This window comes from Leptodactylus fuscus, chromosome 2 (assembly GCF_031893055.1).
Source record: "Leptodactylus fuscus isolate aLepFus1 chromosome 2, aLepFus1.hap2, whole genome shotgun sequence".
Classification (NCBI taxonomy): domain Eukaryota; kingdom Metazoa; phylum Chordata; class Amphibia; order Anura; family Leptodactylidae; genus Leptodactylus; species Leptodactylus fuscus.
The window spans coordinates 48,055,095-48,069,764 of NC_134266.1; the positions used below are offsets into that span (position 1 = coordinate 48,055,095).

Here is a 14,670-nt window from a genome sequence, read left to right on the forward strand (position 1 = left end):
GTTCCTTCCCTGATCATCCAGCCCCAGATGTAATCTGCTGTCCACCCCCAGACCAGAGATTATAAATGACTGATGTCATGTTCAGTTATGGGGGCAGTTTAGACCTGAAGATGGGGAGTTATATTTGGGGAAGGGTACTCCTATAAGGAGCTATGAGAAGGGCTGTGAGGTTCTGACTACTCTGGGAAGTGCTCGCCTCCAACTGGCCTGGGCCCCATATTGGACTAGTGTCTAAGTGGCTGTGATATGGTAAGAGAGAGCCCATTTATTGTGAAATGGCCGTCACCCTGTAGTGTCCAGCATGATGTTACCTGTATGCTACTGAATTTATAAAGGATTGTCAGATTTAGCCTGGTGGATGCCGCTCTCCTTTATGTACCTGCTGTGATGTATAGTAGTAGTGCAGTGTAGAACCGCTGTTGGTTTGGGGCAGTTTTCAGGCTTTGCAATCCATCCTATGAGAACTGGCCCACCCACAGGAATAAAACCCCCTGGCAAAAACCAGCCAGTTTCTACTGTGGAATGTCCACGGTCAATATCCCGTAGCAGATCTGACAAATGTGACCTTTGCTGAAAGCTGGACATAAACATTAGATATGTATGAGCCAAGCTTGCAAAGTGTGAAGGGAGCGGGCGACCACCTAACGTATATGGAGGGCTCCCGGTCTCTTCCCCTCACAGTCGAGGCAGATGAGGATCTGGCGGATGGAGTTTAGCCCGCCCCGGAGTCTGTCTGGGTCTTTCTCTCTCTATCACCTCAGTATACATGCTCTGCTGGACAGATATGTGTACAGGACAGTCAGACAAGATAGCTGTTCGATCAGGGGCTATCCAAAGGAAACGGCCTCCTTTAAACTTGACCCGGTTATTGCCCTTTCCTACGATCCGCATTACAGAGTAACTAAACCTGTTCACACATCTGGTTAACAACCTGCAATAGACAGGGCACTAAAAAGGCATAAAAGAAAAAAAAAAAAAAGTTCCTGTAGTGACCTTGGTGACATCTGTGTGTGAACTACCTGCTCTCCGCGGGTTTATTCCCTTTTTGTCCTTTTAATGGAAATGTTCATGGGGGTTTTAGCTTGTCTTATAGTCACCCCTGCCATGGTGGAGACCTCCTAGTAATCTGGTAAAGGGATTGCATAATCTGTTTTTGCTGCGGAATTGGCAGGTATTGCGATGATAGCACGGCCTATAATACGCTGTCTGGCATGCAGATAAAGATGTTTTTGTCACCCGATATAAAGGAACACTGTTGGGTAAACCTCTTACTACTACGTGTGTGTGAGTTTTGCCGCTTTTCACAATTTTTGTTTTTTATGTTATACTTGGCAGAATACCACGGGCAGCATCATTAGCCCTGGGAATATGTTCTGCCAAAAAGAACTTGGCAGCAGCGTCGCCTTCACAGGTAGCCATGTGCAGAGCCATGTCATTGTTCTTTGACATCGCCGTTCACCATTAAAAATGGCTCATGCTAGTCTGTTTTTAGAGGAAAAAAAGTATACATGATGGCGTTCGCTTTCCTGTGCTGTCATTGTGGAGTTTCCTTTCATTTAGGAGGGTTTTGTATTACAACTCTTTTTGTGCTCAGTCTTATAGATGGCCAGATATTTGTTTTTGTAAACGAGCTACTTTTTAGAGACTTTTATAGCCAAAGTAATTGTTGATTAAACTGGCCCAGACTGACCCCCTGGGAGCTAATGGAGAGAGGCAAGCAAGGTTAGGGTTAGTTCACACGGAGCTAGTGACCGCTTATTTTGGTCCTGATTTTGACGTGGGGAAGCCCGCTCCAGAGTAGGCCCAAATAAATGGCCCTAGTCTGGAGGTTGCTGTCACGAGGCGGACAACACAGCTGAGTCAGCCGCAGAATTCGCCTGAAGAAAGGGCCGCTCGCTTCTTTTTTCCACTAGCGGGAACAAACCGCTTGCATATAAAAGAACGCTAGCGGTCTACATAGACCTCCATTGTGAGGGGGCGGATTTTGAAGAGGATTCCAAAATCCGCCCCCTCTTGCCCCATTATACACTATGAAGGTGGCAAAATACTGGTGTTACATTGTACAGCCATTGTATAACTGCTAAGTGTTAAGGTGGAATCCTTTTTAAAAAGGGAATGATTCCCCGGTCATTGCAACTTACTGGGTACCAAACTGTAGTTATTCGTGACATTGGTAGCGATTACTTATCCTTTCCTGTTGTATACGCTCTGATCCTACTTGCACACAACCCGTCTCTGATGAAACGTAACAGAGAGCACATAGATGACATCCGTGTGTCTCCATTGACCCAGCCACTTCATCTAGTGAGCCCTGGCCGCAGAACAGACAGGTATAGGGATTGTCCTGAGGTGTCCTGGGCTCACTGCTGCATACACAGCCCATGGTAATGCATACGCACGTGTGTGTGTGTGTCATAGAGAGGAATGGGTCAGTGTGCTACCTGTAGAAAACTTCTAGCCCACTGACAAAGGACATGGTCGTGTGCATGAAGCCTACGTCAGGTTTGTAATGGAGAGATCTGAGCCCACCTTCCTGGTGATATTAAAATGGGACTTTTATTACTTGTCAGTTTTGTATGGCATGGACGTTGTTTATCAGTGTTTTTGCTCCGTTTATCTCTGCATGTTTTTTTTTCCTTTAATCTATAGCAAAAACTTTTCCTCAGGTGAAATTGAGTTGCTCCATTTTTAGACAGGAATGGTAGAAGCTGCATCTGTCAGACATTTATGGCACGTCTTGTGGGTACAGCGTACGTCTCTTTTCTGGGTAATTCCCTTTTACTCTTTTGGTACAGGTTTAGAGCTACGTTTGAGGGTCTGATTTTTGGCTTTCTTTCATACACCGTATTCATTGATCATAGGACATTACTAGCTCAGTTGGTTTTGGTGATGTCTTGACCTATCACGTATTAGAAAGAAGTAGAACAAGCGGTAACTGTGAAAATTGTCAGTGTCATGCCGTGTTCCAACATAGTTGCGTATTCCAATTAATAAAAAATAGAATAAAAAATCTGCATTAACATTACAGTACAAAAGCCTATTCACATGCAACAAGAAAATCTGTATGGAGTTTATACCATGACATCACTTTTCAGATTCATAGCCTGTCTTATGTGTTAGGCCCCTTGCAGACGACCATGGACTGGCCGTGATTGAATGGCACTGGCGGCACACGGATGTCATTTATATATCAGCCATGCTTCTGTGGCCATTCATTCCATGTACAGGAGCTGCGGAAGCACGCCCGCTAAACCAGACAGGAATAGGATCTGTCATGAGGTTTATGGCCCAGATTGTGCCAATGTGCGTGGGGTGATAGAAATGACTGAGGAACAACCCAGCTACACACTGAACTTGTACACTGTAGTCTGCAAGACGCCTCGGGGACCTCTGAGATGTTTTTGCAGCAGATTTCATCTTTGACTTATGGGAGCTGCCATATTGATAGCAGGGATGTCTCTGCAACTGTGTCATTCTCGCCTCCAAATGTGACTGATGATACGAATGTAGCTGAAACGCAGCCGTATATGTGGTAGAAATGTTCAGAACATGCCTGTTAGGCCCGGAGGGGGTGTAAGTAACACTCGTGACACTGTGGGTTCCATGCGTCTGGTTTCGGCCGCTTCTGATCATTATTCCTCATACTGTATTACTGATGGAGAGCAATGAAAATGTATGGGAAGGCAAGATAAGTTACCTAGTAGTTTTCTTTACTACACACCTAGGCCGCCCTGTTTCTCCAGTCGTGTGCTACAATATGTCCCCGGCACAATGGCTCCGCTCTTTAATAATGCATGCGGCATTAGTTGTGTTCACTATGTCATGTGAGGATTGTAGTCTTTCTTCTTGGTGGGGGCAGTGGTTTTTACTTTTTAACGCTACATGCATACAACCGTGTGCAGTGTACGGGTCAGCAAAAAGGCAACAATGACACCTGGTTTTTCCTTTTCCCTATCCATTTGAAATGAATGGAGTGTGCAGCAAATTCGGAAATATGTAGGACCCGATCCATATTTTGCGGCCTGGACACACAACCATTAAAACTATGATGAGCGTATGGGGCCATAGAAATGTACGCATCTGTTCTCTTAGCCATTGCTGGAGCTCTACACACTGAGCTCGGTGGACTCATTGACTACAATGATTTAGTGATCGGCCCCTTAGCTGGGTGCACCTTCTAAACCGACTCTATAATCTCAGAAGTGTCGTAGCTGATGGGAGATATTTCCATATATTCAGTTTATTCTTAGGCTGGCCAAATGACCTGTATCTCCCCTGACACCTCTATACACATGCACCCTTGATTTGGAGGAGAATGCATATCTTCTGGTTGAAGGTAAAGGATAAGATTGCTGTGGAGTCTTCTAGCAGCAGCTAATCTTCCCTAGAACAAAAGGATCCACTATGGATGAATAACCTGACGCCTGACAACCTGCTGTGAGGTTACAATCAGAAGGCCACCCTAGCTGGTCACTGGTTATATGACACCGCAGGGTCACCACAACACTTTTTTTGACCAACAACTATTCCACCTGCCCCTCCCCCCAGTAGACACTCATAGACATACATAATTGACTAAGCCAATAGTGCTTGTATTCTGAAAGAGGAGGAAGCTGCTTGCGGACATATATTTTCCTGAAAAACAAGGAATCGAGCACCTCAAAATCTAACTAGCCAGCCTTTCTTTCCCCTGACATCTGCTGACAGAGCCATAGATGATCTTTCGTTAAAGGGTTGTCCAGGCTAAATAAATGATGACCTGTCCGTGGCATCAATGAAAGATCAACAGGGCCCAACACCGGGCCCCCTGTCCGATCAGCTGCTTATTGTGTTGCAGCCCTTAGTACTCACAAAGCATAATGCTGTATATATGTATCGTGACTGTGCTTCGGTATCACAGCTTAGCCCATTCACTTGAATGGTAATGAGTAGTGATGAGGTTTTGCCAACAATGAATATGAGGACTACCTGGTATCCTAAGGATAGATCAATAGAGATGAGCGAGTAGTGAAATATTTGAAATTTGATTTGAGTAGACCTCAATATTCGAATATTCGTTCGAATATCGAATCCCATTATAGTCTATGGGGAAAAAAAATGTTCGTTTCAGGGGAAACCACTATTCGACTAAGGAGGGTCACCAAATCCACTATGACACCTCAGCAAATGATGCCAGCACCTCTGCAATGCAACTGGGACAGCAGGGGAAGCATGTCTGGGGGGATCTAAGACACCCAAGTCACATTATTATTATTATTATTATTATTATTACTGCTGATTTAGCCAACCAATGACTGTATACAGTTTTTTTCCACTGCCTACGTTGTCCTAGTTCCTGTCCCACCTCCCCTGCATAGTTATTGGTATAAAAAAGGCGCCAGGGAAGTTGGAGGGGAATTGAATTTTTACTGCGTTTACCACGTGTTATTCGATTGAGTACGAGTATTTCGAATGCCGTAGTATTCGATCGAATACCTACTTGATCGAATACTATTCACTCATCTCTAATCATCAATTGAATAGTCACTGATCACCGCTTAGGCTAAGGCCCGATGAGCTGCAGTAAAGACTGTGACGGAGATGCATCGCAGTTTTTCCTGCAGCACTTTTCACGTAAAGGCCGCAGAGTTTTCCTCTGCTGACTTTCTGCCTCTATTATACATTTCTGGAAAACGCCAGCTTTTTCTGTAGGTAAAATTGACATTCTGCAATTTACAAAAACACAAGCATTTTTAAATTGCATTTTCGCTGCAGATTTTTTTTCTGCAATGTGTTTATGGGATTAGCCAGAACTCCATCTACTTTGCAGGTACTGTAACATGCTGCGACCAAATTGCAGGGCTTGCACTACGTGGGGCCCTGGACGGAAGGTGGATGGGGATGCTGCACCACCCATGCTCTAGCACCCATTCAAAGGCTGCTGCAGCAGGTCTGACCTGGACAGATCATGTACTGATGAGCTATCCTTTAAATAAGGCCCGTTCACATCTGCATTCGGGTCATTCCGTTCCCCTCTCTACATTGAAAAAAGCGGAGGGAAAAGCACTGCAAGCAGCACTTTTCTTTCCACATTTTTCATGCGGAAACCTCACGGACCCCTTTATAGTCTATGGGGTCGGCGGGTTTCCTAATGTAACTGCTTTTTTATGTGGATTGGGTTTCCTAGCGCAGATGTGAACCTGGCCTTAGTCATCAGTATGAAAACTCTTTTGGGGGGATTTAGGGCTGCAAAAACTCTTTAAAAATTTGTTCCCAGAAACTTTGTGCATCCTTCTTGTGATCTCATGCTAGTTTTGATGACTGTCATGGGCAATATGACTAAAATGTGTATGGCTGTGTCTATAGAGAGGTGGTTTGCTGCATCATTGTTTGTACAGCCATCAGACTGGCTCTGTGTAATGTGTATCGCCACCTTTACAGTCCTGGGAAGATCTGTTTGAAGTCATAGTTTCCTTTTTGGACCTCACAGGATTGTTGTACCTGCGCTGTGTTTGTCATTTCAGGACTATGTGCAGTAGTAAGCAGAAATCCTTGTGTCATCACTGACTTTGTAGATAAGACACCAGGGAGTTACATAAAGTTCAGAGCCAGCGGGCCGCATGAAACAGCTGTGCCACCTTCCTCCCCGCTCTGCCCTTCACTCCCTTTCCCACCTGTTTCATATTTTTCTCTAAAACTGAACTTTTATGTAATTAAAGGCATTCTATCATTAAAATCACATTTTTTTTCTCGTTCACACGTAGGAATAGCTGTAAGAAAGGCTATTCTTCTCCTACCTTTAGATGTCTTCTCTGTGCCACCATTCAGTAGAAATCCTGGTTTTCGTCTGTATGCAAATGAGTTCTCTCGCAGCACTGAGGGTGTCCCCAATGCTGCAAGAGAAATCTCCAGCGCCGCCTCCATCTTCTTCAGGAACGGCCTCTCCCTGTGTATTCTTCCAGTAGCTGGGTTGAAACTTCTACGCATAGTAGTCAGCTTTGCCATCGGGCCTCGGGCAGAACTGACTGCACATGCCCACAGGCCACAAGAAAATGGCTGCTTTCACCAGCTTACTGTGTATGCAGCCATTTTTCTTGTGGCCACGGGCATGTGCAGTCTGCTCTGCCCGGGGCCTAGAAGATTGAGGCCCAGGACGGAAGACGACACAGGGAGAGGGCGTTCCAGAAAAAGATGGAGGCGTCGCTGGAGAGTTCTCTCACAGCATTGGGGACGTCCCTAGTGCTATTTTAGTGCTGGGGCCCGCCCCCAGTGCTGCGAGAGAACTCTTTTGCATACCGAAGAAAACTCTGATTTCTACCGAACAGCCGCGCAGAGAAGACTTCTAAAGGTAGGAGAAGAGTAGCCTTTCTTAAGGTTACTCCTACACGTGATCGAGAAAAAATGTGATTTTACTGATAGAATCCCTTTAAATTAAATGAGTTTTCAAAAAAATTGTTGAAGGTGGGGAAATATTTTAAAATATGTAAAATAAAAAGTTCTTGGGACCTCCATGTCTGTCTGTTTTCTTGGCCGTAGTGGTGATGCAGCTGTATACACCTGACAATTACAGTCAGTCGCTGTCTCCTGGTATTGCACCATGCTGAGCCCCATCACTGGCGTTGCTGGGTATGTGGCTATGTCAGAGACCGGTGGGGACCGAACAGCAAAGTATTTCTACTTTTATTATCTTCTCTCTATTTTCCACTTTGGACAGTTCTCGTACTAACCAGAAAACCCCTTTAAAGAGGGAGTCCGTCACCAGAACGCAGTCCTGCAGATAGATAGGGTCTTCTCAATCAAATAGTGTTCTCCCTATTAAATCAGTGCCATGGTTGCCGGGGTACCAACATTTTTTTGCAATATGCAAATTAGGTCTTTGGAGCAATGAGGGCATGGTCTCTTACCTATTTGGAGCAATGGCAGTACCCTTGTTTCTCCAAAGAGCTAATTTGCATATTGATAATAACCGTGATATCTCAGTAACAGAGGTGCCGATTCACGTGACGGAAGGGGGATACAGTTTGATTCAGGGACCCTAACCTATCTATCTGCAGGGCTGGTGATGCTCCCTTTAATAACTACAACTAGAACTGTAGACCTAGTAAACCATACAGAGGACTCTTGTGCACTCTATGGTCTGTGACAGGTCCATCCAGTCTGATTTGGCACCAATGTCACAAATCTTCCACGAGAAATACAGTAAGCGACGCTAAAGCTAGCCGTGTCCTCTGCAAATCAGATGGCGCCAGGTATTGTCTTCTAATAAGGGAGCCAAGACTGAACATCATAGGGAATTTGTTCACTATGACAGACTTGTCAGCGTCCTGTCCCAACCCATCTCCTCCTGAGTGCCGGTAAGACATCTTGGGCATCATATAATATAAAGAGTGGGCTAAAGATCCAGAGGAAGACCTAACAAATCCATATGGAGTAGTTGTCAGAAAGGTGGTGATCCCTGGTTCAGGTACCTATCTCTGATGCCCAATAAACATTGCAGAATACAGATTACCCCATGAAGTTGTGTGCAGCGGTCACGGAGACCTCCGTATGAAGAGGATTAGTACCGTGTATATAATTTACAGACTCTGAAGGTCGGAGGAATCCCATAACTATAGTAATCTATTGAGGAGGGAGAGACTGTTCCTTGAAGCTGGAGGCCAATAATATATCTAATATCTGTGATTATTCTCCATTTATTGCCGGCCTTATCTTCTTCTGAGTAGTAAAACTGATATGTATTTCTTTTTCTCTCTAGGTGTTTTCCTGAAAACATGACTGTGCACTGGCCCTGACCTTACTCTTCAGTGAGGACTTTGTCTCCCATTATGTCAAGTTCAGGGTATCCTCCTAACCAAGGAGCGTTCAGCACGGAGCAGAGCCGCTACTCCACCCACCCGGTGCAGTATACCTTCTCCAGCAGCCGTCACCAGCCGGTCAGTGTCCTCTAAACAGCTGTCACTCTCTCCTCTATATGCATGTTGTCATTTGTATCTGTAAAATATTAGAATCGAGGTTTAATACTTAACTTGGTGGTTGCTTTTTTTTGTCTGTTATGTGTATAAGATAGTAGCTCTCCGCCAACACATGATGTCTGGGAAGGAAGGATTGGGCCTGGTGAATGTCATTGTGCACATGAAATGTGTCGCCACCAGAGGCATCTGAAAGAAGGCCCCACGTTGCGGAAACACAGATTTTTCTTTTGCGGATTTTGTTGCGATTTTTTTTTTTTTTTTGAGCCAAAGCCAAGACTGGACTGGGCTGAAGGAAGAAGTCTAAAAAGTTCCCATAGATTTCCTATTCATTTTGTAGTTCAATAAAACGCCTAACCAAATCTGCAACAAAAAAAAGCTGGGTTTCCGCAATGTGGGGCCTCAGCCTAAAGGAGAATTCAAATTACAGCAAGTATACTGAATCAGCAGGTTTCACACCGACATTGGGAGTCTTTTGCACTCTAGTTTTCAATGGAGTGGCTGCTCAGACAGCGCTCCGCTACATTTAACTAAATAGTGACCGTTATTTAGATACGCAGTGCAAAATACGTCCGTTCTTAATCATTTGGGGTTTCGGCAGTAGGAAACCCACCAATCAGCAAGTTACTCTCCTATTCTTTGGTTAGGGTGTAACATGCTCTAACTGATATACACCTATAAGGGCCTATTACACAGCAAGATTATTGGGCCAGGTATGGAGAGGCTTAGCCATGTTGTATGTGACTTTCTGTCATCCAATTCCGTCGCTTATGCAGCATGAACTTTAAAGAGGACCTTTCACCTCCTGGGGCACATGCTGTTTTATACACTGCTAGAAAGCCGACAGTGCACTGAATTCAGCGCACTATTGGGTTTCATGTTCTGTGCCCCCGGTGAAGAGCTATCGGTGCCTGTGCCATAGCTCTTCACTGTCAGAAGGGTGTTTCTGACAGTCAGTCAGGAACACCCTTCCTCACAGTAGTGTCTATAGCGCTGTACTGTGAGAGCGGGAGGAACACCTTCCTACCCTCCTGATAGTACTTGTCCATAGACGAGTATTGGGGAGGCATTCCCCAAGGGTCAGCGTCATCCCTGGGCGAGAAGGAACGGCTCCTCTCACAGTACAGTGTTATAGACACTACTGTGAGGAAGGGTGTTCCTGACTGACTGTCAAAAACACCCTTCTGACAGTGAAGAGCTCCGGTACCGGCACCGATAGCTCTTCACCTATAGATAGGTAGATAATGTGGTGCTCGCTATTCCTCAGCACACCGCCATGGCTGTCCAATGGAGATCCTTCAGCTCAATCCTGTTCACTCATAAGAATTTGAGCTGCAGGACTGGTTTAACGTGATACAGAGTAAATTCAGTTTAAGGCTTCCTCCCTGTGGACAGAGCCCACGTCCTCCATCACCCCTCCATACAAACTCCACTTAACTGGGAAATTGCTGGTGGAAAGTAACAGGGGATTAAAGTGAACCCGTCACCTCTTCTGATATATGTATTTCCCATAGTAATTCTGGAGTATCTTTTTGTACACTGCGCATTTTGCTGTTCCTCTGTTATTCCTCTTGGAAATGTGTGAATATATTGTCACCTGGGTGTTAGCCTTCCCCTAGTCAAAGAGGTGAATCTCTGCATAGTGTGTGATGTTAGGTGTCCCGACCGCCCTGCCTCATACTGTCTTATAGTAATGGGGGATAAGTTGCAGATTTCTCGGAGTTCAACCACTCAGGCCTTCACTAAGGAGAATGGGGGATTTTTGCCTGAATCTGAGTGCCGGAGACAACCAAAGTATAGCGGTCTAACTTCCGCCTATCCTGTGGCTAAGGGGTTAATTTGCCCAGATGGGAAATCACCTTTAATCCGCCACATTGTGAGTAGATAAGTCTGTTGGATACACCCGGTAAGATATGACTATTACTTAGTTGCGAGTGTTCACCGTGGCTTGAATTTTGTACTAAAATGTCCAAAGCGTTAGAGAACCGGTCTTGCTTACGTTCTTCTTATACTTCTGTGAGGGCTTTGTGTCTCTATGAAAATAAAATTGTGCAACAAGGATTCCCTAAATGAAAGGTCTCACCCCCGTCCTGGCGGTTACGGACACTCAGGTTGTTTTCTTTTACTAAATCCTCCATTTTGTGTTTCCATGACTCTGTACAATTAAAACCCAGATCCATTTGCAAAACCTCTGTCCTGTAATGGAATAAAACACTGAAATAACCTGCAATATGGAAATCCTCCTACTGGGTTCAATGACTCTTGGCATTTTATGTCGCACATTCTAAGGATTTGGTCACACTTTGGATTTCCTGCAGTAAGAAGTCAACAAGAAATCTGGTCATGGTGTGTTCAAAATACAGTCAGACATTTTAGGGGATATAGTTTGTTTTTCTTCACGTTGCCCATTTTATTATGGAATCCTCTGCAAAATACTCAGCTAAAGATTGGTTGCCTTTGTTTTTCCTCATTTTTTTAAAGTGTCCAACTTGTCTCAAGGAATTAATATCCGACAGTAGGGAAGGGTCGTCTTATATGGACAGATTCTGCAAGATGATTTTTCTTTTTTTTCTGCTACCGGGAAAAATAAGTGTCTTGCTTTTTCTTCAGGTCAGTTCTTTCTGAGAACCCCCATTGAAATAGGAGGCGGAAAATGCCACCGTTTCCTCCGAAATTCAATACAGAATTTGTCAAATTCTGCAGCAGGCTTTTGTTGAGCAGAACATAATCTGCTTCAAATTCTCGAAGTAGGAGATTTGTGCTTGACCAATTCAGCGTCACAATCTGATGTGTGAACACCTCCTTGTGGTATGTTCACACAGTTGAACGGATTCCACCTCAAGATGAGCTCCAATTTCAGATGCAGAATTTTTTTCCACTAGCTGATTTTCTTTTTCCTTTTAATTAAAAACAAAAGCTTCATTCTTAATATTTAACCCCGTAATAGTACGGCGCGTGTCGGGTCTGTAACTATGGCGACCGCCCGGGAGCCGGGCGGCCGTCATAGCCGCCGGGTGTCTACTGCTTTAAGCAGTAGACAACCGGCTCTAATGCCTCCGATTGGTCCCCGGACCGATCGGAGGCATTAACCCCTCCGGCGCCTTTGACAGCATGGGCGCCGCCATTTTGGCAGGGATCACCGGCTCCTGGAGCATGCTCCAGGGCCGACCCCCCGTTGCCATGACAGCCGGGAGCCTTGTTAAGGGCTCCCAGCCAGTCTGCAAATTCTCTCTTTTGCAGGCTGGTGTATACAGCCTGCAAAAGAGATGATGATTTTTTGCAATGCATTGCAATGCATTAGCATTGTAATGCATTGCATTAGTGATCAGACCCCCTGGGGTTCAACACCCCTAGGGGGTCTAATAAATGCAAAAAAAAAATTAAAAAAAAGTAAAAAAAAATATAAAGTATTAAAAGTTCAAATCACCCCCCTTTCCCTAGAACACATATAAAAGTAGTTAAAAACTGTGAAACATATACATGTTAGGTATCCCCGCGTCCGAAATCGCCCGCTCTACAAATCTATAAAAATATTTTTCCTGTTCGGTAAACGCCGTAGCAGGAAAAATAGTCAAAAGTGCCAAACCGCCGTTTTTTCACTGTTTTAATTCTGATAAAAATTTGAATAAAAAGTGATCAAAGCAATAACATTTCCCGAAAATGGTAGAACTAAAAAGTACACCCGGCCCCGCAAAAAAAGACGCCCTATGCATCCCCGTACACCTATGTATAAAAAAGTTACGGCCGTCGGAATATGGCGACTTTTATAAAAAAAAAATTTTTAACACCGTTTTGGAATTTTTTTTAGGGGTCAAAATGTAAATAAAACCATATAAATTTGGTATCCCTGGAACCGTACCGAAACACAGAATACAGGGGACATGTCATTTTGGCTGCACAATGAACGCCGTAAAACCAAAGCCCGTAAGAAAGTCGCAGAAATGCATTTTTTCTTCAAATCCACCCCATTCTGAATTTTTTTCCTGCTTCCCAGTACATTATATAGAATAATTAATGGTGGCATCATGAAGAAAAATTTGTCCCGCAAAAATTAAGACCTCATATGACTCTGGGAGCGGAGAAATAAAAAAGTTATGGGGTTTAGAAGGAGGGGAGTCAAAAACGAAAAACGAAAATCAAAAAATGCCATCGGCTGGAAGGGGTTAAAGGGGCTCTATCATTGGGAAATATAATTTTTAGATAAGCACATCCTTGCATAGCCTTTAGAAAGGCTATTCCACACCTTCCTTTTGTATGTAAATTGCCTCAATAGATTTTGAATAAATCTGTTTTTATAAATATGCCAATGAGCTTCCACCGTGCATCGGAAGGGTCTGTGATCACAGTCTGCTCTATGTGTATGTATAGCAGAGACGACTCATCAGCACAGCAGCCTCTGCTATACATACACATAGAGCAGACGGTGCTCACAGACACTTTTGGTGCACCGAGAACTAATTAGCATATGAATAAAAACGGACTTATTCAAAAACCACTGAGGCAATTTACATACTAAAGGTAGGTGTGGAATAGCCTTTCTAAAGGCTATGCAAGGATGTGCTTATCTAAAAATGATGTTTCGCAATGATAGAGCCCCGATAAGCAAATTCCGCCTTCCATTGAAGTGAATGAGAGGTAGAAAAAATTCCTCCTGATTGATGCAGAATTTGGTCAAGCAGAAAAATTTGTTGTGTATTCCCGAAGCTGAATTTTTCTGGTCATACAAGTTCTGCCGTCTGAACATAAACCCCACGGAATTGCAGCAGTGACCTAATTTACATCACAAACCAGACAGACCGGATTACACCTCTACAGATAACACCCACAGAGACTTTGCATCCACTACTGACAATAGATGATGGCACATCGTTTGTACCCCTCCCCCTCCTTGTACAGAGCATGTCTAGTCCTCAAGCATAGACACCGCACAGGCACCAGACTATTGCTACCTATGACTATGCTGTAAAGCAGATCACTAAGTGCTGTTAACCGAGCAGATGATAACCTCAGACAAGATGGCCGCCCCCATAATGATAAACAAAAAATAGGATAGGAAAAAAATGCTACTGGTAGAAAATAAAAACGGATTAGGAAAAAGTCTGATAGATTTGATAAATAAATTGTCGATCCATACCTTTTTAATGGTGAATTCATATCCGCTGACTAAAACTGCTCTCTATGTTTTCAGAACATATGTTGTCTGAATATACATTCTCCATTTCTTGGAAGTATTGGCCCCATTCTGCACCAGGCGCCAATGTGACTCATGGTAGTGTGAGGACATAATAATAGAAGATGCAGAGGGTATTACATAAACATTATAACACAAGCATAAGAGGGGGCGGCATCGCTGAACACACTTCAAAGAATTGTTATATGTAAATAGAGAGCTGTCGTTCAGCTTTATGGCTCATTTACATCTGCAGAGACCGTCCATTGCGCCGCCATCCAGGAGTTGTTTACACGGCTCCATTGTATAAGCATAAACCTTCCAATGTAGACAACGCAGAATTGTTATGAGAAAACTTGATTTTATTTGTATGTATGATAAAATGCATATTAACAGATGGCGGCAGATATAGAAGTGACTGCTTCACAATACTGAAATGAATGCATTGGTGGCCGGGCATGCACCCTACCACTCCATTCACAGTCTATGGGATTGTGAGTGAGAGCGGTTCTTGGGGGTGGTATGGCGGCATGTCAAAAGTTCGCCACGGGA

General features: G+C 44.1%; 1 protein-coding gene across 4 annotated transcripts in view; it reads left to right on the forward strand.

The window, feature by feature from the left end:
• The window catches only part of NCOR1 (nuclear receptor corepressor 1), a 125,774-nt gene that overhangs the window by 13,303 nt on the left and 97,801 nt on the right, over positions 1–14,670 (forward strand). For all 4 annotated transcript variants that reach the window (XM_075263723.1, XM_075263721.1, XM_075263725.1 and 1 more), the window contains exon 2: positions 8,735–8,912. In XM_075263723.1, the coding sequence (XP_075119824.1) occupies positions 8,805–8,912 (108 nt within the window). In that variant the 5' untranslated portion in view covers positions 8,735–8,804. The remainder of the gene's footprint in view (positions 1–8,734; positions 8,913–14,670) is intronic.